Source organism: Opisthocomus hoazin, chromosome W (genome assembly GCF_030867145.1).
Source record: "Opisthocomus hoazin isolate bOpiHoa1 chromosome W, bOpiHoa1.hap1, whole genome shotgun sequence".
In the NCBI taxonomy this organism is placed as follows: domain Eukaryota; kingdom Metazoa; phylum Chordata; class Aves; order Opisthocomiformes; family Opisthocomidae; genus Opisthocomus; species Opisthocomus hoazin.
In genome coordinates this window covers 223,952-249,621 of record NC_134453.1, presented here as the reverse complement: position 1 = coordinate 249,621, position 25,670 = coordinate 223,952, and the positions used below count along the sequence as shown (strand labels likewise).

Below are 25,670 nucleotides of genomic sequence, written 5' to 3'. Positions count from 1 at the left end.
TCAGCGATGGGTTAATCCGTCTTCAGCATACATGATGGAAGTGGAAGCAGTGTAAGAATGGAACAATAGCAGAAAGTAAATAAGATCAAATAGCTGTCTACTCAACAGTGTCCAGCTAGTACTGGAATTTGTTAGTAGAACATAAAGAAGATCTTGAAAATTTACTTCTTAGATTTAGTATATTAATATTGTACATTTATTTCCAGTTTCTGAGGTTGCTGGAGTGGTGTCTTTTGGGGTTGTGTGTAGATTTTGGGGTTTGGTTGGTTTTCTTTACGGAATAGTCAGTTACATTAAATAGGCGTTTACTCATGCACTAAGTGTGCCTTTTGTAAACTTTTAAATTAAATACCCTGGAATTACTTGCTGTTGGCCTAAAGATGAGTGAGATAGAAATCAACTCTCTTCAGACCACAAAGAGTACTTATTTTGTCTGTTGTCGCAAGTCAAAGGTGTTTTCCACTTGCATCCCACATATAAGAATCATTCATGTCAGAAGAGATGGAGAGAACCAGTCCTCCAGTAAAAGATCAAATGCTATTGCAATGTCATTTGAGGTGACCTTTTTACATCTTAATCTCGAACATATTATCGGTCTCTTATCTAAACAATGATTTCTTCTGCTTTTCTTTTGCTCCTCCTTCAGGTTCTATTCAGTTAGAAACCTGCAGTTTTAGATCTTGCTGATTACACCAGGAAGCTGAGATGAATAAGCTTGTGATGATTAAAAAACAAAAAAACTAGGAAAAACAGCAGTATATTTTCACACTTGTGGCAAAAGTTTTGGTGACTAAATGGCAGCAGGTACCCACAGACTGGTGCCTTGCTTTATGACTCTTGGCCAACCAGGAACCCTAGTGGGAGTGAATTTTAGTGTGTTTAGGTCTTGGTGGTGTGTAAAAGGATAAGGGGCAGGGTTGATTGCTTCTTCCTATAGTTCTCCCTCTTAGGGCGCTTACGAAGAAGCGTAACGGGAATATGTAGTGCTTGCTACATTACATCAACTGGGCAAGTTTTTAATGTATTTAGGGTTTTCTGAATAGGTTTCTTTCCCAAAGACATACCTGTATGGGGACATGTCAGTGGCTGATGGTTGTTAAGCGTTTTTAGCTTTGGGCTTTTGTGGTGTATTTATCATAAGGTTTGATGCTCAGTTTAGAATGAGAAGAATAGGGATATGCTAAAACTAACTGATTTTAAGTTTTAAATTCTTACTCCTGTGTCCACACTTGCACACAAGTTGGATCCTCAGTCCATCCTTCGGTAGCCACTCTTCGTACTTGCGCCTTTCCCTGGAGCCTTTGTAATCCCACAGGCAGGAATAAATAATGCATTGTAGTTACAGGAAGATGTGGCCATATGTCATCAATTCTTGGTAACCTCTGTACAGTTAGATTGTCTCACCCTTTCTTTTCTTTTTTCTTCTTTTTTTTTTTTTTCTTTTTTAGGGAGCTTAATTGGTTTGCCTGAAAACAAGCTGCGCATTTGTATTCAGCCTCAGTCACAAAACCTGACAGTGGGGGATACTTTGGTATTAGAATGTAGAGCTGTTGGAAACCCAATTCCTCATTACCAGTGGTTCAGAAATGGATTTCCCTTGGCAAATGGGAGCAAAAATGTCTACATGGTAAGTTACTGCAAAGTGTCAGCTTTGGGGGACTCGTGTAACCACCCTTAACTTATCACGTAAACCTTCCGTGAAGAAAATAAGTTCTTCATAGCCTTGATAACCTCTCACAGAAGTGCTCGTGAGAAGTTGTTCTCCTGTTCCGTTATTTGCCCTTACTGTTCTAAGGCTCGCGGGTGCATAATTTTAATTCTGAACATGTTTCAGGTGGTGGTCACGGGATGTAAGGCTGTAACGTATTTTAGATTAGTGTGACATACTGACATAACAAAGATTAAGTATCAGTGACAGCTTCTCTTTCTGTCTTGTCCTGCAAAGCACTTCGATTTATATGAGCTGTTGCATTCAGTGCTTAATGCATCTCAAGCTCATGAGGCGGATTTGCATTCCTCCTCCTGTTCTTGAAAGCATCTCTAGAACATGCATGCCCTGCAGCTTACTGAAGAGTGAGGATATCAGCAGCTTTTGCATTTGTTTAGGCTTGGCTTTTTGTTTTCACTTTCTTGTGTGTGGGCTTAAGTGAAACTGATACAGATATTCTTCTGGGGTCTGGCGGGATGACTGTGACGATGCTTGCATAGGTAACTTATGTGGATGTAGAACATCAAGGGACGTACTGGTGTCACGTATTCAATGACCGGGAAGATCAAGACAGCAAGAAGATAGAAGTCATTATAGGTAAGGAGTTTTTCTGTTTGATACAAGTCAGCTGATTTAGCAATTTCTTCCCTGTCATTAGAATTAATTTTTGAAACTTTCAGTATTAAGACAAGCACATGCCTTCTCTATTTTTAGTTTATCCATATGTTAAAATAGCTGTGCTTGCTTGCAACAAATGGAATTTTAGAGCTTTTTCAATTATAAAGTGCTTTGGGTTTTTATGGTAACCAGCATAGAAATGCTGCCACTCTGGGGCATTGCTAGCACGTACGTGTCTTGTCAGCAGATTGCACGCTGATTTCTTCATGGCTTTTGACAATTTAAAAAGCAGTTTAACCCTGTTTGGTGATATGGGCTGTGTTACACTGAGTCCTTCATCAATCAGGACAGGTGAGATTATTCATAGCAATCAGCATAAATGAATACAACACGGTTCAGTGTGTGTGCGTGTATCTGCAGTAAACTAAAGAGGAGAAGATCTGTTTGTATAGCTTCCAGTTCTATTTGGGAATGCTATTGCGTAATTCATATGAAAAGTTCTCTCCTATCCTAAGAGATATTCTAGTTTAGTACTTCTGAGCTTTAGTAATAATTACAGTGTTGTGGTCAGTGCTGGTTTATACTGCTATAAAATGAGACATTGCAGAGAAGCTTGGAAGTGACCTTTGTCTTCCACTTTGTGTGCTAACTCTCATAACTGAGAGCAATTGTCTTCCAATTTTTTCCCTCCCCTTAAAACACAAGGAAGGAAAGCTATGGCAGTGGAGTGCACAGAAGGTAAAGTAGATCTTTAGTTGTGAATCAATTTTTAAAAATTAATGATGGGGATGACAGATTGTTGAGTCTGTTGCTGAAAAGCATGTGTGGGTTAAGAGCTTCAGTCTACTTTAAAACACTGATGTGTGATGCAACGTTCTTTGCATGTGCTTCTCTCTTCTTTGCCTTGATACCATGGTCTAGAGCACACAGAAGGAAAACCAAGCTGCTTTCTTCTTCTGTAGTGATCAAAGGTGTTTGATTTTTGCATTGGTTTTGTGTCCTGTGCTTACAGTTTCTAGTAAAATGTAAAGATCTCAAGATTTCTTTGGCTGGACTCGGGAGGCAACATCCTTGCAAGAAAAGCTGAATATGTCTAGGAACATGGGTGACTTCAGAGAGCTGGATAGAGCTACTTCCACTGTCAGCTCTGTCTGCAAGAGGTGTTTCCAGCAACCTCATTAGGATGATTCCTGTTCTCCTTTGTGTTGCTGCAGTGGGGGAGGAAGAAGTGTTTTGTGACCTATGATGTTGATATCATCCCTTGATTACCAAGCATGTCAAATATGTAATATTTACATCATAGGGGATCATATATAAAGATGTAAGGCTGCTTACAGCAGCCCCTCCCATCCCAGCTTACCTACCAACAATGGAAAAAAACAAATACATTTGCAAAGTACGTGAAATGGCCTGGCTTTTTTATAGAGTTTTCTTGGAATTAAACTACTTTACAGCATTTCTTGTTCAAAGTTTAACCAGACCTGGTGTTTCCCTTTAGCCCTTTTGTTAAAGGTTTAGCATTGTGAGGGGGTTGTGTACTGTCGCTCACTGGAACATTCAAGTGACACGCATTTCAGTGTCAGCCACTTCCATGGCATAGCTTCTGAGACCAATCATCTCTCTAAGCCTTCACGTCTTTTCTGGCTTGGAGGTGTCTGCATTACCTGATGGAGTGCTACGCAGAAGCCCCCTCGTTACCTGTAATTCAACTACACTTTGAAGCAGATGATAATCACTGTATTATCTGTGGAGATCTACACTCAAAACGACAGTTTGCTTGGATGCAACATCATTCTGCTACTAAGCTACGTCAACACCCGAAGAATGATTTTTCTTTTCCATAGTTTCCAGTGTTCTCAGGATAATTAGGTGAAACCTGTGGTAGCTTAAAATGTGTGAAAATTGTATCTGAAGTCTTTCTGAATATGTGTGGCTTTACGAAGTAAGAGTTCTTGCGCAGGATGTTGCTTTTTCAGCAGTCCCTCAAACATGTATTTTCCAAATGGGTGATTGTGACATCTTGTCATTCAGGCTGCTTGCACGTCTGCGGGATGGAGGCATAGTATGTGTTTCTCCCTTTGTTTTGAGATCTGCTGTATTACTATGCTGTGTCTAGCATAGCTCAGTATATTGGTGTAGGATTTTCTCTTCTCTGCATGTGGAATAAACATATGAAAGGTTACATTTACAGAAATGCAAAGCCAGAAGTATTTTAGAAAGGTAGTTTGTTTTCTAACATTTGGCTTCTGCTACTAATGGCATGAAACTTCATGATATTTTTATTAATAAAAAATGTATTTTTTTTGCTTCTTGTTTAAACTGTGATTTGACTGGTGTATTTCTTCACAGAAGATCTAAGTGATCTTCAAAAACCAGGTAAGTGGTAAGTTTTGAAACACTTCAGTTTCACATCTTCATTGTATGTTATAAATCACTGAAGCCTAGCTGGGTTACAATATATACTTTGCCTTATTTGGATGTATTTGTAACTGAGGATTTAATAGGGGTAATCATTATGTTAAGAGAAGCACAGCTTTCATGTTCCAATAAATTAACTTGAAGAATGTAGTGAATCACATTGATGTTTTTATAGAAACATAGATCTGGAACAGTGCTCCATAAGGGATTATCCCTGATACGGTGTTCCCAAAATCTCAAATCACAGAGGTCATACAGTTTCCTAGGTTAGACACCAAAGATCGGTTTGCTTTTGCCAAGACTCAGTTTTAGTCACTGAAGTGGTACTGTCATGATACATAATATGTTATCCAAAGTGTACCACTTTGGCATATTGCTTACCTCCTCTCTTGGCAGAGCATTGGCTCTACCATCCCTCTGTGAAGTACAAAATAAAAGAATTGTCACATACAAGCAGTCATCCCTGCTAAGCAGCCCCCATCTTGCATGTCTGCATTTCATTTGGAGAGGAGGTACTGTTTCGGATGTTACTGAAGATGCTGATGGGCAGTTTGCGAGATTCAAAATTATGCTGTAAGCATCTATTATGTCTTAATTTAGAGAACTAGCTATTCATATCCTGTTAGGCTATGTTTGCTGGAAGAGGGTGAAGGAAATCAGGTAAACAACAGCAACACAACACCCCAAAACCCCACCAGAACAAAGACTACTTTTTTTTGTCTTAAACTAGTACCTTGTTAGGTAAAGCAGTACCGATAGACTATGGCTGTATGGAACACGCGGTTCATTTTGGACGTTGGAACTATGACTGTAGTTGCTGATGATCTGCTCTTTGAATCTCTTTCAAGCAGACCTACAAGAGCAATCAAATCCCAGACCCGTTGGTAAGTAGTTTGTAGCTGTAATGAATGTATGTATTTCATATCTAGGAAATAGATTTTGCTTCTTCTGAGTATTGCTGCTTCTGCCATTGCTAGTGGAATAACTGTAGTTTGTGTAAATAGCTGCAGGGAGGGAGACCTTTGTCTGTTTTTATGGTCCTTTATAATACTTACATGCCCTTTCAGCAGTAAACTGTGGTAAGGGCACCAGTATTTTTAGTGACTTGGTGGAGCGTCTGCAGCTTCTCATCTGTTTCAGTTTACTGTTTCAAATTCCTCTGGACGTGACCTTAGCAAGTGTGTTACTCCATGACTTTGAATACTTTGACAGTTGGAGGTGGTGGCATTAGGATGATGTGATAAAGAGGACTGGTAGCCTGTCTGCGAAGGGTGCGCTGCCCCTGCAAGCTCAGCTCTTCCTGTGCACGTGTGTGGATGTTTTGATCCTGAGCTGAAGCTCGTAAAGATAGATGGATAGCACATGTGTGTTGTGAAGAAGAGTTGCTGGGGTTTTTTAACCACATTCCTAAGTTTGCATGGTAGACTTGACTGTGGTCAGACGTGTTGTCTTGTCAATGTTAAACCAGGTGGAAAGGCTGCTGGCCTCTGTCAAAATTTTACTGCTCTTTCAGGCTGATCAGTGTGAGAGGGAGTGTAAGTACTCCCCGGTCCTGGTTCATCTTTTCTAAATTAATTAGAAAGCTTGTCATTTTAAAAGTGTTTTTCAATGACAGTATGCCACTGTCAGTCTCTGCTGTTCAAAATAGTTCATGCTGTTCAAGACTTTGGAGGTTTTCCACCTGCAAAAATGTTGAAAACATCGTGGTTGAAGGCGGTGCAATACCAGACACTGAGGCTGTGGGCAGAGCTTCTCTTCTGGATCAAGCTGTGTGGGGTTGCTGACTCTGGAGCAGGAGTGGGGCGTTTGCGTGGTCTCGTTTCCCACCAGAGCTATGAGACAGTAATTCCTATTGGAGAAGAGAAGGAACACACCAGGGAGGAAGTGCCTTGCTTTGAATAAGTGCCTTTCTGTAACTTAGTGTGCAATTTGGGGATAAAAATCAGGCTAGTGGTCTCTAAAGCGTTTCTGTCAATGTGACTTTTTTCCCCTTTCATTGCTGCTTTGTTTACTTTTGACAGAATTACTTCTGCCTTTATTAAAATGAAAGCAGTAGACTTCCCGCTGAATTTTGCAAATTTCTCACGTCCTGTATAATTGTGTTTAACCAGAGCAACAGTAAAACCTTAACAGAAGAAAGACTTTACTTCTGACCTGTAAAAGTTTCCACCTAAATGTACCGTGTTTTAGAGAGATGGGACACAGGAGATGGGGATGTGAAAGTGGTCTTTTGTGTGTGGTGGGTTTTTGTTTGATTTTTAAGAAGCATAAGAAATTTTGAGGGTTCGGGGAAAGTATACTGGCCATAGCTTTGGCAATTTGCCGTAAGAATTTTCATGTTTATTAAATTTCTTCTTGCTTGGGGGAATTCAGTAATTGTTCTTTCAGGAAAATGAAAGAAATGGGAGGTAGCCTTAGTGACTCTCTTCTTGACAGATTATCCAGTCTGAGAGGCATCACAGTTCAGATACGTTGATTGTCAGACCATGCTGCAATGGGGTTTTTTGGATGAAAAGAGAGTTGAACTGTATTGTGGATATAGGATGATACTTAAAATCATATAAAATGTTCTGCCTGAAGTGAGATTTCACTTTAGAAGAAATTAAATTTAAAGGTATTGAACCCATGGAATACATAAATGTGCTGTGGTTTTGGTTTTCTTTTGTCTCTGCAGCAACAGACAAGGTAGCTCTGTTAATAGGAAATATGAGCTACTGGAATCACCCCCAACTCAAGGCTCCGATGGTAGATGTCCATGAATTGACTAATTTACTAAGACAGCTGGATTTCAAAGTTGTTTCTTTGCTGGATCTTACGGAGTCTGAGATGCGAAATGCAGTGGATGAATTTTTACTGCTCCTGGACAAAGGAGTATATGGTAAGAGCATGTGATGTCCCTTCTGCAGTGGGTCAGTTTGGAGATGTATCATGTACACAAACATCTGGTGCTTACCTCTGCCAGCTCACTGTACGTGACAGCAAAACAAACTTCACTGTAAATAGCAGGATGGAGAATGGGAAAAGTACGTTAAAAACACCCACCAGCATATTCTTTGACTTTGGTTAAAATGTTACTGTTTCTTTATCCTTAGAACAGATAAAATGTTTGAACTTTTTTCTTTAACCATGCCTAAAACTGGAGTGCACTTTTTTGTGTGACGGTACGGATGCGTTTGCCTGCTGAAAGCTGCTGCGCCTGTATAGCGAGCGTGTTTGACAACGTGCTCCGCAGAAGATGCATATTTGTAACAAGAAGTCATTAGTACTAGTTTGTAGTAGTCTTTTTTAAGCAAGAGCAAGAATAGTTTGTTGTCACCTGTATTAGTGTATTATGGAAACAGACAAGTAGCAGAGTAGTTGAAAACTGCGTGACTGCAGTATACAAGACTACACGTCGTCTTGGCAGCAGTCCTTGCTGCTTTTAGGAGACCTCTTAAACACCTTCTTCGTAAACTCCTGTTCTGCTGTCCTCCTTCCCCGTGCCTGCAAGTTAATGATTTGGGTAGGGTCGCCCGATCCCTTGGCGTACTTAGACAGCTAGGCTGCCTTTCTGTTGGGAGGTGGGGAGCAGTCCTACATACAGCATGGAATGTGTCCTGGACTTGCTGTCCCTCCCGTTCACCCCCTCTCTTTCTACTGGATGTCTGCAGAACACCCTTTCCTTCTGGATTTCCGTCCTTCTGGCGCTCTTTGAGAGGGGCTGCACTGCTCTCTTACTCCTCGATCGACAGCTCTGTACAGAACAGAGGAAGAGGGCTGCTTTGCTTTGCCTTGACAGTGAGCTGCGCTCTGATACCAGGTGTGTTGGGGGGGGCAGGCGGGCATAGCAGCACAGTGTATCTCATGATGTTACAAAATAAAATACGCAGTGCAGAAATAAGAGGAAAACATTGTGCTTTAGAGTTAGGGCGTAACCCTTAACAGGCTGGATGCAGTCTTTCTTTCCCTCCTCTTTTTTGCCAATCCTTAGTTTGAATTGCTGGTTCCTTTCAGTTACTGTGATACTGGCCTGGCAAGCACAGAGTTTTTCACGTCCTTGATAGTGCAAACCTGGATTTCTACTTCAGAAAGCAGATTGAAAAGGAGTTTATATAAAATGAAAATGTAGTTCTCCGAAGTTATGTCTATGCACATTAAAGAAGTAAAATAAAACGGAGAAGAATTCACATTATCCTTTGCAGAATACACCTTGCGTAAGGAAAGGCACCAACTGAGAAATAGGTGAGCTGTGGACTTCAGGTTCTGGCTTTCTGCAGTTGTCGATAGTAAAGGACTTTGCACTGAGTTAAATACTAAGATTCCTGTTTGGGCAAAACTCAGGTACAACTGCTGTTTCACAGGTCTGAATATAGAGTATAAAATGTATTCTTTCTTTGTGCCTTTGCACATTAGATGGAAAGCTTAATTGGTTTAAGTTGTAAGAGGACAAATTAAACAAAGTATGCATACTAAAAGATGTGCATTTAACACATTTTTTTTTCCTCTAAGTTTTTGTTATTTGAGTCACATATCCATTTATAAGGTACCTGTAATAGAATATTAATACCAATTTTAAGCTCTTCTCCACATACTGCACAGGAGGTGCCTTTTGCTGGGGTAATGACTAACCAGTCAGGTCTGATATGCCTTGATTCTTCGATGATTACTCATATATTGGGATTCCTTGTCTTGCATAAACGTGATTTTGAGGGACAAAGCACAAGACAGAACTGGTTGGTGGCTGCGCTAGCTGGGACAGGACATGGTGAAATTGATGCACAGAGCAAAACCCTTCATGTCTGGTGTGGAAAAGGCCTAGAAAGACCTAGCTTGGGGTGTAAGAAAAGTTCTTCTGTGGGCTTTGAGGAGTTTGCTGCTGACTGCCACTAGTTCTGTCATTTTTCTAAAAGCTAAGATTGCATAAACAACTCCAGAAATGATTTAGAACAAAGACCAAAAAGCTGTGCCAGTTGTCCTGTTTAAATTGCAGAATTCGTATAGTAACGCCCACACGAGAAAACATTATTTGATTCTTTTTTGGAACCCAAGGTCAGATTATTTGACTTTTTTAATGGTGTGTTACCTGATGCTCTGTCTGCGCAGAACTGGCTGATCTGACATTTGGGCATTTATGTCAGAGCCACAACTTGCATGACATGAAGACTAATTATGGCAATAGAGTATAGTAGGTGTTCTGATAGCGGTTTTCTTTTTTTTTGTTCCCTGGGAAATAGATGTCCTTACACATTTGAGTGAGCTTTCAGATTCTTGCACCTTCTCAATTTTTTTTTCTGTAATTGTTGGCATGAATTTAGAAAATAAAGTACTGAAAGGCTTTGATGAGTTTCTCACCAGCACTATATGAAAGCTCCTATAAGGCGTATTTTTGCAGTTGTATTTTTCCAGCAAGTTGATATTTCTGAAAGGTAAGCAGACCATTTTGTCAGTACTGTTTGGCAATAGCTGCTTCAATTTAAATGGTCACTTTGTTCTTTCTGGATGGTGGCTATTAATGGCTTAAAGCATGTAAAAGATGCTGTCAGTGCACAAATAGATAATGATTTATTGCGGTTTTAGTGGGCATAGCTCCAAACAGAAGAGGCATAGTGGCTACGTCTGTTTAGTCCTTGTTACACACATTCATGATGCCTAATATGACATTGTGTAATTCTTGCTTACTGCCAGGAAAGTGGCATTTCAGATATTGTTGCTTAAGAGCAGGTGTAGTAAACAAAGTGGTAATGATTCTCTCCTCTAATGGCTTAATTTATGTTGTTCTAAATGTAGGGTGCAGTTAATCTTGTATTCCACAAAGAGTAAAACCGTAGACTTGTATGTTTTAAAGGCTAAAAATAGTTAGACTGCTTTCTTTAAAAAAAAAAAAAAGGAGGGAGAGAGACACAGATATCACTTAAATGCTGACGTCTGTGAGGAACTTGAGCCTACTTAAAATTGTTGTGGCAAAGTGTCTAATGAGGCCCTCCAAACATGTTTCCTCTGGGTATGCAGAGATTTATTTGGGATCTTGAGCTCAACGTATTAACTGTTGCAGGTACTCATCAAATAAGCATAGCACAGTCATCTGCTTAAGGATATAAAAGAAATGTATTTGCGAATAGAAATATTTCAGAAATAATTGAGGAAATACTCTGATAAATCGTGCTTTGTATTAGCCTTGTTTCCTTCGGTCAGTCCAACTACTCGCCTAACGTAGGCTCAGATGTATATAATCTCAGGTATAGCCTTGATTTAGGTCCCAATCCAAACTCTGTGGAAATCAGATTGAAGAGTTTCCTTTTAACTTGGAACCTGACATGGAGTCATGCACTTGGTGCTTAACTTCGTTTTTAACTCTTGAAACTCAGGTAACCATTGGAATCTTCTAAATAGCCCAGTAGCACCTTTGTGTAGGTTTTTAATCATACACGTTAAATTCTGTGCCCTTTGGAAATACAACTTTTAATTGACTAAAGCTGTTGCCGTTTTCCAAGCCTGTGGCAGAGGGGTAAACATGAGGCTCTTTGCTGAGGTGAAGCCTTGCGTCCTCGAGTTTACCTTGTATGCACTTGCTGGCTGCTTGACTATGCGTGTTTCCCATAAAAAGAAACTGAGCGCTGTTGATTGAATGGAGCAGTTTGCAAGGTCTTGGCATAGTTGTTAATGACTTGAGAGCTTACAAGAGAACCAAAGGCTTAGTTTGAAGGGCTATAGTTATACCTTGGTATTCCGTTACACAAAGAGCAGTGCTCTGCGAGAGAAGTATTTTTGTTTGTTGCAGCTATCTGTAATGAAAAGGTAAAAACACCTAGCGTATCTACCTGCACGAGCTGACTTAAATGTAGATCATTTTAGTATGTTAGGGTAAGGCTTCCTTTGTTTTTTCTGAATATTGAAGTTTTGTAGTGACGTAAATTTCGCAGCTATTCTTAGTAAGAACAGTGACATAAGACCGTATCTCCAGTTAGCATAAATTTTCATATCTCTGTTGACTTTAACTCAGCTGCACCACTATATACTAATTGAAGATGTGACCCATAGACTGCTTTGTATAGATAAATAAAAATTCTTTTTAGAAGATGGAACTTGCCCCATAGGTGAACAAAAATAGCACGGGGCACAGACAATAGGAAAATTCCATTTAATCGTACAAGCTTCTGGTAACTGCATTTTATGGCAGTGGAGGTTATTAATGCTAAGATCATCTAATCTTACTGCAAATTGATATGGCTTTAATATCTACATTTTTATTCTTGTAAGTAAAATCTAAGCCCTAGGTTGCAGTTCCCTTTTTCAGGGTTAAGAAAAACTTTTTAAAATTCGATTATGTGTTTTCTTTGTACAAAACTATTTCATGTTTTTTTTTTTCAAGATTTTAAATCTTAAATTATTGTAGACTGTTGTGTGTCGACACAAGAGAGATGACTGTAGGATAATCTTTTGTGTTTAGGTAAGCACACAGAATTTGTTTGTTTAGTAGACCCACAAGAGTTGTGAGTCTGTAACTGTAAAGAGATGCAGATGCAATTAACTATGAATGAGTTGTTGGTAGTTTGGTAATGGGAATGTGTTCTAGAGTCCTACCAAACATCATCACAGAATGACCTTTTTTTCCCCCCTCTAAAAGTAAAAATATTTCTTATCCCTACCTATAAGAAAGACAAAAACAAATTAAGAAACTGACTGCACAGATGAAACAGCAAAACTAAAAACTTGCCAAATGCTCTCATAGTGTAAGCAAGGTGTTTCTCTGATTTTTTTTTTCTAGTTAAAGTACTTTTAAGAATTTCCAATGATTAATGGTAAGTAAAACATAAAATAATCAAAGGAGAATAATTTTAAAGATGACGGCATCTCTCATTTAAAAAAAAAAATCCATCCAAACTGTTCAGTGTTACTTTTTTTCTATCTGTAAAACCTGCACTGACTCACTGCTGCTCAAGGCTTTGTAATTGCACATGCGGAGAAGATGTTTTACAGTTGGCACAATTCCTGGCTCATGTCTGTGAGTTATCATACATAACAGATTATTTCTGTTAGAGGTCATAACTCTACTTAAAGCATTTTAAGGGTATTTAACTTTGTGTGTTTGATGCAAATATCTAATGGATTCTGTTGCATGAGTGATTTTTTTTTTAATTTTTTTTTTTTTAAATTTGGTGTGTCTGTATTGTGAAGTTGATGTTAACATGGTTTCCCACCCCCCTTCCCTTCCTTCCTGTATTAACATAGGCATATTGATATGAAAAAAAAAAAACCTGCTTGGAGTAGCTTGAATGATAATAATGTCCCACAGACAAATACTGTGGACATAGTGCATGAAGGTTTTGGCTGTGCTAAGATTTACAGAAATGTTCCAATAACTCTTGAACTGCGTTTTCAGTCACCTATATTTTGCACTCTCAGGTTTGTTGTACTATGCTGGCCATGGCTACGAAAACTATGGGAACAGTTTCATGGTTCCTATTGATGCTCCAAATCCCTACCGATCTGCCAACTGTTTGTGTGTCCAGAACATCCTCAAACTAATGCAGGAAAAAGAGACGGGACTCAATGTTTTCCTGCTGGATATGTGTCGGAAAAGGTATGATCTAATTTGTGACTAGTGAGAACTGACACTAAATGTCTGAGAGATGGGTTTGCTACACAATAGGGGGAGAGGGTATAATGACTGTAGTTTGGGGAACCAACTGTAAAGTTCAGTTTATTCTCTGCAGCAACAGATTAAAACTGAGCCTATTTTAAAATGAACAAATAAAACTGAACAGCTGCTATGAGAGAATAGCAAGGGAGAGAAAGCTGGACTTCAAGCTGAGGAGAAGTCTTTAGTCTGGGCTCAGAATTCAGTGTGCCGCAAAGTTCACGGTTCTGAGAATTCACAGCCTGCACCTGAATGCTTTTAAAGGCAGTAGGTTTCATTCAGACTTATTTTGCCTTTGGCCTGGATGGAAATGTGAAGCTGGTGATTAGGCTTTTTGCTTCCATGGACAGATACTTGCCTCTTGATTTGAATGGCAATTTTTTGTTGTTGTTTAAAAATTACAAAGTATCAGTCTTTTTAGATAAAAGTGAAATTAGGCATCTTGAAGAAGAAAAATGACCCCTTCCCCTAGCATCATTAACCGTCTTCATCATTACAGAGAGGAAGGAGGATCCATATGATCAAAGGCATGTTAATTTGACAGAAGGGCTCAAGTAAAGTGCTTATTTTAGAACTCTTAAGAGGCATGGATTTTGCGCGCTGCTTTTGTGCTGGGGATTTTTTATCTTTATTTAAAGCTGAAAAGTCAACTGCTTCATCAGATTTTTCTGAACAAAGTACTATTTTCTTACCATGTTAAGAGACTACTATGCCCGATTAAACTTGCACTTGAAATCAGCTCTTCAGTCAGCACTGATGAAAATTGGTCTCTAAGGAATGTTTCATAATAGAAAATTGCTAGTGCTTTGGTGTTCACAGAGCCTCTAAACTTCACTGCAGATGAAATGCCAGTGACCCATTTCGGCTTCATGATCTGCTGTCCAAATAGAAAATACTGCTGCATAAGCCTCACGTTAACTACACAGACACCGGGGGGGGGGGGGGGGGGGGGGGGGGGGAGAGATCAGAAATTCTTTTTTAAGAGATTGTAGCCAAACTGTATTGGTTAATACAGCATGCCCTCATCTGGGTAATGCATGATATCTGACTGTATCTTTTCATTGTCTTCATGAAGAGTATTGATGATGCTGATTTTTGACTTCTAGTAGTCAGGATTCATTCCAGAAATGTAGGAGAAAAAAACCTACTGTTTCTGAACTATGCCCTTTCAGTGTTTTGAACAACTGTAGAGTTTGTCAACATTGTTCATTCTCAAATTATTATTTTACTTTTTTGTGTTTCCATTTATTGCAGAAATGAGTATGATGACACAATTCTTATCTTAGATGCTCTGAAGGTTACAGCCAACATTGTTTTTGGATATGCAACGTAAGGAAATTTTTCTCCTGCTATGCCACAGAGGCTTTGAAGCCAGAAATGACCACTGAGATTGTACAGCTAATCTTTTACACGAAAATACTAACTGTGGTGCTAAAGGACCAGTAATATATATCCATATCTGTGTCCTTATACTATGTTTTTTACAGTCTGACTGTGGAAATGCGTAAGTAATGATTCCCAGTACTTAATGTGCCCATTCAGATACAGGCTAACGCCAGTCAGAGAACTGCCTTCAGCAAACCAGACTCCTGGACGGTGTTCCTGGTCCTTTTTAAATGGTTACTTGTGGGAGTTGTGCACTTATCTCAGTATTATTTATTAGAAATGAAAAAAACGCAGAGAAGAAAAAATTAAATTTTACCCTCAGACCCATAATGTTCTGTTTGTGGGTGCTGATGGGGAAGGGGCAGTTAAGTCCTGGGTGTTCCTAATGGCACTTGCTGCACTGTGAGCTTGTACAGAAGGTCAAGTGCTGTGGAGCGGTCGATGCTACATGCTGCACCCTCTTCAGTCATGTGTCTCCTCTTGTTAATGCAAGATAAATTTTAAGGGGAAAAAAAAAAGTTAAAAATATAAATTAATAAATTATTGGAGGAGTAGCATGTAGGTTGGCCTCTCTGCTTCTTATTCTAGGTGTAAAGAATAAAGTTACAACTGCATTTGAAACTGTTTGAAGAGGTTACTTATGCAGAAAGCTAAATAACCTCTATCAGTTTTCAAGTCAAGTGCAAAAGCTGTTGAATAGAAGTTGTCAAGAGCTTTAATGAAGTCTTTTATGAGAAATTTAATCTCCTTGTATAAACAGTTTGATATCAGCTGTGGTCTGTGGCTTGACTGTAAGTGAAGTCTTCCCAGGATGAGCTGCTCGCAAATGAACGAGGAGCAGGCTGCCCTTAAACACAACCCCGTTTTCAAATTGTAGGCTTTCTTTCCCCCATTCCCAACATAACTTTTCTTCTTTTGTCCTCATGTTGATCTTAATCGTGCAGATGTTGCAGTGTTTATTCCTTGTCTGATGCTGGTGATCTCATAGGTGCCAAGGAGCAGAAGCTTTTGAAATTCAGCAGTCGGGGTTGGCCAATGGAATCTTCATGAAGTTCTTGAAGGACCGTTTGTTAGAAGACAAGAAGATTACTGTACTGCTTGATGAGGTTGCGGAAGGTGAACTCCAGCTTACTGCGCTAACAGTCTTCTCAGCCCGCATTACTAAAAACTTCTTTGCTTAAATGTTCTTCTCATGGTGAATGCGTTACGCTACTTCAAGCTCTTTGTTGTTGCATTTTGTTAAAACAGCAGCTTTTATCAAGAAGCAGGTGCTACTGGGCAGCACATTAACAAAGATCATGATATTCTAAAGGGATCTGAGCTTCTTTAATAGTGATCAATTTTATACTCTCCTTGTTAGGGAAACTTATTTATTCTGAGGGTCTTTCTGCATGGAGCTTTGAATTATCCATCCACAAAAATTACTATTCTGTTTTGTGGTGTCAGCTGCTAGTGGTAGTCCAGTCACTTCCACATCCATTTAAACAAGTGACTGAGTCCTACGTACCTCAAAGAGTGCTATAGTGATGATAATTATTTGCTTTCTATCAAAGGGTATAAATGCACTATAAAGGGCAATCCACTGTTTTAATACGTCTGGTTCAGTAATTGTCTTTTGTAATTGATGGGAGAAGCACTAAAGTGAAAACCGTTGAGGGAAAATGTATTGTTTCTGTGCAAACATTTGCTCAAAACGTAGAAGAATAGATACAGCCACTAACAAAGCACTGTCTGTGCAGGATCCTGTGATTTGTAGGTCATGTACGTAATTGGCCAAGTTCTGCTGTGGTTTCCAGTGTGCTCGGGGCAACTGCAGGTCTCGGAATTTTGCCCAGTCTGTCTTTTGACCGAAAAAATTCCCAGAGGATCCTAAATGCACAGTAAAGTTCTGCTATCAACAGGTCAGACTGTTGCAAATTAAATGCAAAGATTAAACTGACAGAGCTTCTGCCAGTGCTCTGCTGAGGAAAGGGAAGGGATCATTGGTTGACTAGCTGCAATACAAGCATGGAATTTATGTCAGATTCATGGCAATAGGCATCCAGTATACCCCCAGGACCTACATTGAAATGAAATGTGAAGCTTTTATTTGCTTACAGTACTACTCAATTTTGCCACTACCTAAACACGAAGGAAGGATTTGAGGACTTGCTGGCCTCCCATTTGCTGTGGTAGAAGCTAGAGCTAGCTAGAGCTGTGTTTCCCACAAGCCTGGCAGAAGCTCTAGTGAAGCTCCTGCTGGATGCTCACCAGCTGCTGTGTTTAGGCCCAAATTCATTAAACCATCATTCCTGACTCTTTGTTTTGAAGCAGGCCCCAGTATCTTCCCTTTCCTTCATCTTTCTTGCCTTCTGGGACATTCTCACTGTTACTCTTTTGTGAAAAGAGAGCCCTGTAATCCGTTCATCCTAGCATCAATGCTATGTCTGTAGTATACGGCGTCTTTAGTTTTCATCCTGCCTTCTCCCATTGTCAGCCTGTTCAAAGCAGGAGTAAGAGTAGAACAGACACCTGCTTGTATTTTGCAATGCTCAGAGACCAACCAGTCTTTCAACTTGCGTAAGAAGTTTAGAAATTTTAGAATGAACAAATATCCAGAAATATTCTCACCCTCTTCCTCCCCTCATCCCTTTTGTCATTGCTTTTGGGTGTTCTTAGGTGGGTTAGTATTCTCTGAGATTTCTCTCTCCTCTTTCCCCTGCGGTTGTGGCTTCGCCATAAGAACATGTCACAAATCTGCTGGCACTAATTTTCCCTAAACTTCCCCAAGTGTCCTGTAAAATATGACTGACTTACTGCTTCATCTGTGCTGCCAGGTTAATGTCACAGGCTGTAGATGTTCTGACGTGTGACCCACTACTTATCTCATTCTTGAACTCAGAGTGGAGAGAAAGATGGATTTGTCAGGCAACGTGACAACCATTGTTGTCAGTATTACCAGAGACTGGGTGTTAGTACATCGCTGCACTGATGACACTTGGAAATGTTTGAAGGAGTGTTCACGTTAAGTGTTCCATGTAAATAGCCTTCACTGTTTCTTTCTTTAATGAACTCACGAATGGAAATTTTCTAGTCGTTCTTTTAATTCACTTTGCAGGCCATAGGTTTTTACTTTCTGCGAGCAGCAGAACTATCTGAAAACATCACTGAACTAAATATAGGGAGGCCCTAAAAAATGCGAGTAAGTTTGAATTGCAGGCTGGTTAAAGTTGGAAGGGACCTCTGGAGATTGTCAAGTCCAACCCTGTTCAAAGCAGAGTGAACTAAAGCTGGTTGCTCAGGACCTTGTCCACGTGGGTTTTGAATGTCTTCTAGGATGGAGACTCCACAACCTCCCTGCACAACCTGCAGGGTTTGATCACTGTTAAAGTAGAAAGTTGTTTCTTATAGTTAAGTGGAATTTTCTCTATTTCAGTTTGCATCTGGTTCCTTCTGAGCTGTCACTGGTCTTGACTGAGAAGAGTCTGGCTCTGTCTCTTTTACTTTCCCTCGTCAAGTACTTGTACATACTGATAAGAAGTCCCCTGAGCCACGTTCTCTCCAGTAAAGTCTCAGCTCTCTCAGCATCTCCTCATACAAAGTATGCTCCAGTTCCCTCATATTTCTCTCACATGGGAGGTGTTCCAGGTCCCTCCTGTCTGACCCTTCGCTGCACTCTCTCCAGTATGTACATCTCATTCTTGTGGTGAGCCCAGCATTGGACCCGGCACTCCAGATGTGGCCTCACCAGTGCTGACCAGAGAGGAGGGATCACCTCCCTTGTTCCTGTTGGCTGCCTTTGCCACAAGAATGCTTCGCTGGCTCGTGGTCAGCTTGGTGTCCACCAGGTCCCCAAGGTCCTTATGTGCAGAGCTGCCTTCCAGTGGGTCAGTCCCCTTTCCGTACTGGTGCATGGGGTTGTTCCTGCCCAGGTGCAGGACTCAGTGTTGACACTGTTGAACTTCATGCAATTCCCCTCTGCCCACTTCTACAGCTTGTACGTACCCCTCTGAAGGGCAGCACAGCCCCCCGGTGTGTCGGCCACTACGCGCAGATTTTAATCACCTACAAAGTTGCCGAGGGCGCACTCTGTCCTGTCATCCAGATCATTATTGATGCTGTTAAATAAATGGCATTGGCCCCTTTATCGACCCCTAAAATACTCCACTTGCCTCCAGTTCTTTAGAGGTCCCCTCCAATGAAATTAGTCACTTTAATTAAGACCTTACTGAATCAGAGCTGTGATATTGCTTGAACTGGTTCTGAAATACATGTGAGCATGTTGACTAGGACACAAGCAAAACCCTCAGCATCTGGTGTGCTGTTTTAGCCTGAAGTGAATGAATAGCTGAGCAATGAATACTCGTGAAGTTTTTATGGAAGTGCTGACACTGGCGTAACCGTAGCAACTAGACAACATTGCAGTGATGTACTTATTTTAGTTAGAATTTCAGCAGCATTGATTCTGAGAGAATCTATATGCATCTTATTTTTAGATATGGGCAAATGTCACCTTACCAGAGGCAAGCAAGCTTTGGAGATTCGCAGCAGTTTGTCTGAGAAAAGGGCATTAACTGATCCCATTCAACAAACCGCATCTTCTGCAGAGTCTCTGGCACGGAACCTACAGTGGGCCAAAGCTCATGGTATGGTACAGTCTGCTTTTAGATGATCCTGCTTCCACAGTGGGGAACAATAAGAGGATGTACTTGCTTAATAATCTCTATAGTCTGTGGGTTGTAGTATTGCATGGAAGTAGAAGAAATTCAAGTTCATATCTGAATTTTCATTAGGATGTTCAGATCTTGGAAATTTTGGTGTTGGGGTTTACCTCTACATGAGATTATAATGAACAAGGTGACATGCAGAATTCATCCCAAGTAAGTATTTTTAAGACCACTCAGTCACTGAAGGGGAGACTTGCATGATGTCTGCCTCCTGGCATAATCTCCCAGTGGTCTGTTTGTGTCGAACAATGACACTTAAGACATTATCATCTTGTTCTAAAGTCATCACCTAAAATAGCCAGGTGAACTGTATGGTAAAAGCGTATGATGAGAAGGAGTCTTCAATGTGTACAGCTAAGAAAACAAAACTAAGGGTGAGATCTGTTCCAGGCTTTCTAGACTTCTTTTAGGAAGGGCAGTAGGGTTTAAGACCTTTTTATTTTTTTCACCTAAATAGGCTGGAGTGCGTTTTAAAATTTCTTAGACAGATTGGGCAGAGGGTCAGGGATGGCATTTTTAAGACTCAACTAGTCATGTAAGCAGACTCACAGATGTAGATTTCTATTTGCGGAATCAAGCCCTTAATTCTTGTTTGTTAAATGATTGAAGTGCAAAACAAAAAGTGTAAGGACATAATGTTATCTTATGGTTTATTTGTTTTAAGCCTTGCATAGAAGAGAATGTGTTTGGAATCTGGGGAGAGAGTAGGCTTTATATTTGTATAAAGGTATGTCTATGATAATGTTAAATAATCCACTTCTAGTGGGAGTAGAAAAATCAGTACAAAGCATTACAGACACCAAATGATGTCATTGACCCTTGAGCACTTTCAGATACGTTCCTATGGATTGAGAAGGATCCAAAATATAAAGAAGAAAAATGCTGCATGCTAGGCTTTGTGCATGTGTGCATAGGCTGTGAAATGAAAAGAAAAAAAAAAAAAAAGAACCTAACACTTGTTTTGCTGTCAAATTCAAAGGTTCTCATAATGCTGTAGCTGTGTCTCCTATGTATTGGATATATACTGTATTAACCTTACTGATTTGATTAAAGATACGGAAACAAATTCTTGGGTCAGTAAGCTATATCCTAGTTGCAGTAAATGTTGCCTTGCTAGTTGTAGTTGCACAGAAATTGGAAACAAACCTGCGAAGCAGAAGTTGAGTCAGCTCTCTCTGGCAGAGTCTGCCAGTTACTGTTTGATACCGGCAAACTGTGGTGCTGCCTGACTGGCTTCTAGCCTGGTTTGCGTCGGCGTAAATGCGTAAGTGATAGGTAGAGGGAGGGCAGGAGGAAGGGGTCTATACCTTTTAAAACTTTTGAATTTAAAAACTAACTAAAAAAATAGAAAATAGATAATGCTAAGTTTTATTTAGAATGTAATGATGTGTTATTTATTTGCAGAGCTTCCAGAAAGTATGTATCTTGAATTCAAATGTGGTGTTCAGATTCAGCTGGGGTTTGCAGCCGAGTTTTCCAATGTCATGATAATCTACACGCGAATAGTAAAGAAGCCACCTGAAATAGTAGTTTGCAGAGCCTACGTTACAGACTTCGCACTCGTAAGTGCTTCCTCGTGGTGTCTCTGTGATCTCCCTCCAATGAAGCTGAAAACTGCCTGGTCTGTCCATGTCAGGCTGTGTCTTTTGTAATAAAATGGGTCTAAACTTTTGAAATCAGGTGCTTACATGTGTGTGTCTCTACAGAGGCACACATTTACTTTTTGTTTTAAAAGCATATTTTTAATATTTATATTAATACGTTAAAATTAATCTGGGGTCATCTTTTTCAAAGTCTCCCTTTTTGCCATTGTCTAATATGAAATATTTGCTATATTTAGTTAAAGAAGTTAATTGTCAGTAGCTCCTATGTGAGCTGAGGACACATCTACCTTGCAGGACAAGGTTTCTTAGGCTGTAGTTCTACAGTTCTTTGCACCTGGGTGATCCTGTCCAGTTCCATTGATGTTATCCAGCTGGTCACAGTAACGCGAAGGGTAAAACAGAAACCTCCTTGGGGCAAAAAAAGTTCTTATTTCATGTCTGTGAAAGAGGACACGGGGCAGAAAACCTTTTCAGACAGAACAAACAGGACACCTCTGATGCTTGATGAATAAAATATTTGAGTTAATGTGCATAATAAATACATGTATTTTTAGCCCACAGAACTAGTGTTGCAGTACTGTGCTGCATAGTAGAAGTTAGGTAAAAAAGAGCAACCCTGAAGCAAGCACAGCAAGTGTGATAGGAACCATCAGCAAAAGAGGGTAACCTACTGAAATGTAACCCCCTCTGCCTGTGACGAACAGTGATTTGAGCAGCTTTTGCAAGTAATCCAAGATTGGTGTTTACTTTCCTTTTCAGAAGAAAATGCTGACTTTTTATAAAGAAATACTACTATTTTGTGATCTACAAATTCTGTACCTTCAGTTAAGTTCTCGTTTCTTTCTTGCAACAGGACCTGGATGTGGATCCTAAAGAGGCCAATAAAGGAACTCCTGAGGAAACTGGAAGCTATTTAGTATCAAAGGATCTTCCCAAACACTGTCTCTACACCAGGCTAAGTTCACTGCAAAAACTAAGGGTTAATATATATCATTCCTCACAAGTCTGTTCAGTTTACATTAATCATGTTGCTTTGCAGTTCTGTTGAGGTAGCTGTGTATTGTCTGCATAATAAGTAGTGGGTTTTTTTGGAGGGAAAACATGGCTAATAGCACGATTTAGTGACTTAGCTGAAAAGCAAAAGGCAGAGAATCAATGCATATACAATCCTGATACTATCGTGCAAGGCACTTTGCATTTTCTAGGCCCATACTGAACTTTGACAAGATTATTATTTTTGTGGAGATCAGCTGTTCACTCTGTGGGGATGTTCCTGTGCTCTGTAGCGCAAGAAGAGCGTGACCTGAAGCAGAGCTGCATCTTACAAAGTTGTTAGTAGGAGATGAGGATGTTACATGCCATCTCCTTCCACTCCAGCCTGTGCTCTTGGGCATGCAGTTTTGGAAAGGTTGTCACTTCAACATACTGTGGCACTGTTAAGTTTATCTGTGGATCTTTGTGTCGTGAACATCTGTGCTGGACATCACTTAGTACCTGTTCTTTAGTGCTTTTGGCAGCTGAGGTAATGTAAGTGCTTCTAGAAATAAAGACTAATGGGTGAGCAAGTATTAGCCAAAAGAGGTCCTCAGTAAGCAAGTCTTGCCTAATACATGTCTGTAGCTCCTAAAAAGGTTAGTCTCCTGCTCCAGTGGACTATGCCTATAGTGTTTCCTATATTATTTATTTGGGGAGGAAGCGTAACTTGGGGTTTTTTTTCTTTTTATCCCCCTCCCCCCCTTTCCTTCTTTTACAGGAACACTTGATCTTCACTGTTTGTTTGCACTATGAGTATCCAGGAATAGAAGATACAATGGATGAAAGAAAGGAAGTTAATGTTGGGAAGCCCCTTATTGCTAAATTAGGCCTTCATCATGGATACAAAAATAATAACTGTCTCCAGACCTGTTGCATGGCTAATAATCCTTTTCATAATCAAACAGAATCAAGTCCGGTGGCAACGAAATACGACATCCCTAGTCACTGCCAACCAAATTCCTGTCCGGGCATTTACCATCCAAACCATATTTGCTCAGGCAGCATCAGACAACCGGAGGCATGTTCTTGCAATGGGACTTCAAGGATATTAGCTTCAAGACACAAAGTACGGAATTACTCTCCCTCTGTGGAAGAGACTAATGTACCAGTAGAGACCACTGATGATACCGTTGAACTGGAATTCCTTCTCTCTGACAACCTCAGATTCTCTAAACAGCAGCAGCTGTGATGTGTTCAGAATAGACCAGAGTACCATCCTTGAACAGGGGACCTTCCACGCTGCTGATCCGGCTTCTGGAGTTTGCGGGCTTCGGGACAAAGGGATTGGAGAGTCTAGAGCTGGTACCTTGTCATAGTATAACCTGGCAACTCTTTCCCAGCTGAAACCTGGGCATACTGGAAATGAGCTTAGGATGACAATTTTTCAGATCCAAAGAGGCAAAACTGGACTGATAGATCTAGGAATGAAAAAGGCATGATTTTTATTCTTCTTCTCCTACCATGTGACATTTGATGCAGGGAAAAACCTGAACTCCTCAGATGTTCCTGTGCCATTCTCTGGCAGTCAAGCAGCTGACAGACAGAGGCAGTTGAGCATTTCTGGGAGGAAGCTGCCTGCCTCTGTTAGGGGATGGATGCATGAAAGCCTGGCTGTGGTGACAAAGTTTCTCTTGAGATATTAAAGAAAAAAACTGAACTGAGCTAGTAAAGTAACCCATTATTATTGGGTTTTTTTGTTTGTTTGTTTTTTTGTTTTTTTTAAAGAGAACTAGATTAAAAATTGTCAGAGGGAGCAAAGTCACAGGTTCATACTGTGGTGGATTGTTCTTATTACGATAATCTTTCTCTTATGTGACACACCGAAGACTTTTGCTGATCTGATTTATGGAGGGGTGGTCTTTTCATGTTCTGGAAGAACACTAAATGGAGACGTGAGGGAAAAGTGCCTGTTCATAGCAAGCAAAGTATTGTATAGTTAGCCACGCAGTAAGACATGCTGGAGGCTAAAAATGAATGGGCAAGATGAGTGAAAACTTTGGGGTTCTTCAGGCCGAAGTACAGGAATGGTGTTTATTGGACACCAGCCGTTGCTTTTTTGTGGTGATTCTCAAAAACAAACAAACCCTACTCAGTTGTTTTCCAGGCCAAATGAATTTATATTAATTCAAATGAAAATGCTAAAAGTCTACCCTAAAACTGAAAATCCAAGATCAAGATTCCAGCACACACAAACGTAGGAAGGCTAAAGCAAAGTTAAACGCAGTCGGCCAAAGGTGAAGGACGCTTGCTTCGTGTCGCGACCTGACGCGCCATATGTAGCCCTGCCTGGGTGCGTTGGCTCTGGAGCTCAGCGGTGGAGTTCATCTCTCCATCGACCTGATGCCAGGAGTAAGCCAGTCTTGCAGGTCCTTCAGCCTCTGAACCCCAGAATCTCGCTGTTAGGGGCTTAGGCACCTTCAGAGGGCAGCTGATCCTTTACGGAAAGCCAGACTTGCTGCTGCCATATGGTGCTTTATTGCTTTGCTGACGAGGGGAACAGATAGGCCTAGCTTGGGCTAGCTGCCAAACCTTTTAGACGTTGCAAAATTTTTTGATCTGTGTTCAGGAAAGGGCAGTTTTGCTCACCAAACTGTTTTGCATATTCAGATTGAATAGTTTGGTGAAAAAAGGCACACTAATTTTTTTAATGTTTGGTTTTATTTCAAAATACTGAAGAATCTGTGGCTTGCCTGCCTATGTGTATCTGGGAACGAGTGTGAGAACACTGATGTTTTATTAGGTCTTAAAAAGTCTTGATGTTTTGAAAGGAGGAAAATATTGGGGTGTGAGGTAATTAAATTTCAAGGGAGTTTTCAGATATGGGTAGTAGCCTTTCCTGTCCAGGTAGTATTGATGAGCAGTGCTGCTTTAATTAAGATCCCCATTATGAAACAATTTTTTACTTTGAAAAAATTATTGTAGAGCTTTTCATTAAGTAGGTAGCAAAAACTAAAGTCATGGAGTCTCACTGATGTGGTGGACAAACTAGTTTAAATCTTCAGCTGAGATCCACTCTTCTCGTGGGGTCTGTTAGTCTCACAGCGTGTTGGCTGGATGCTGAGAGAGGTGCTGTACACAGCTGTGATGACTTTCAGGTAGGAATCTTAATGCATCATTAACTATATCTTCAAATTCATCTGTGCTGAAAGGTGCATGTATGTACCTGGATTTTAATGTAGTTATTTCTAAAATGACAGCCATTCTTGCAGTAAGCTGCCAATGAGCTTGGGTTTCTGACTTTCTCCTTTGGAGGATATTAAATAGTGAAATGTTTATTGATGAATGAGGTGTACCTGTGCATTAATTACCCTGTGTAATTGACTTATAAATCACAGAATCACAGGATGGTCGGGGTTGGAAGGGACCTCTGTGGGTCATCCAGTCCAACCCCCTGCCGAAGCAGGGTCACCTGCAGCAGGCTGCACAGCACTGCGGCCAGGCGGGGCTTGAATATATTATACCTTGAGATCTGGTCTAGTACTGTAATAATTAGCTGATACGTTGTCACAGTTTTCTAGTTTGTATAAAAGCTTATTCTGTTTCTTATTGTGTAATAAACTGTTGTCCATAAAACGATA

The 25,670-nt window shown here is 40.3% G+C and overlaps 1 protein-coding gene across 1 annotated transcript in view; it reads left to right on the top strand.

The window, feature by feature from the left end:
- LOC104328499 (mucosa-associated lymphoid tissue lymphoma translocation protein 1) overlaps nt 1-25,670 on the top strand; it is a 34,170-nt gene extending 8,500 nt beyond the window's left edge. Inside the window, exons 5-17 of the mRNA XM_075446258.1 lie at nt 1,449-1,627; nt 2,209-2,305; nt 3,032-3,064; nt 4,676-4,702; nt 5,593-5,628; nt 7,419-7,622; nt 13,127-13,304; nt 14,616-14,690; nt 15,736-15,863; nt 19,223-19,372; nt 20,858-21,015; nt 21,911-22,036; nt 22,811-25,670. Of these exons, the coding sequence (XP_075302373.1) occupies nt 1,449-1,627; nt 2,209-2,305; nt 3,032-3,064; nt 4,676-4,702; nt 5,593-5,628; nt 7,419-7,622; nt 13,127-13,304; nt 14,616-14,690; nt 15,736-15,863; nt 19,223-19,372; nt 20,858-21,015; nt 21,911-22,036; nt 22,811-23,281 (1,862 nt within the window). The 3' untranslated portion in view covers nt 23,282-25,670. The remainder of the gene's footprint in view (nt 1-1,448; nt 1,628-2,208; nt 2,306-3,031; nt 3,065-4,675; nt 4,703-5,592; nt 5,629-7,418; nt 7,623-13,126; nt 13,305-14,615; nt 14,691-15,735; nt 15,864-19,222; nt 19,373-20,857; nt 21,016-21,910; nt 22,037-22,810) is intronic.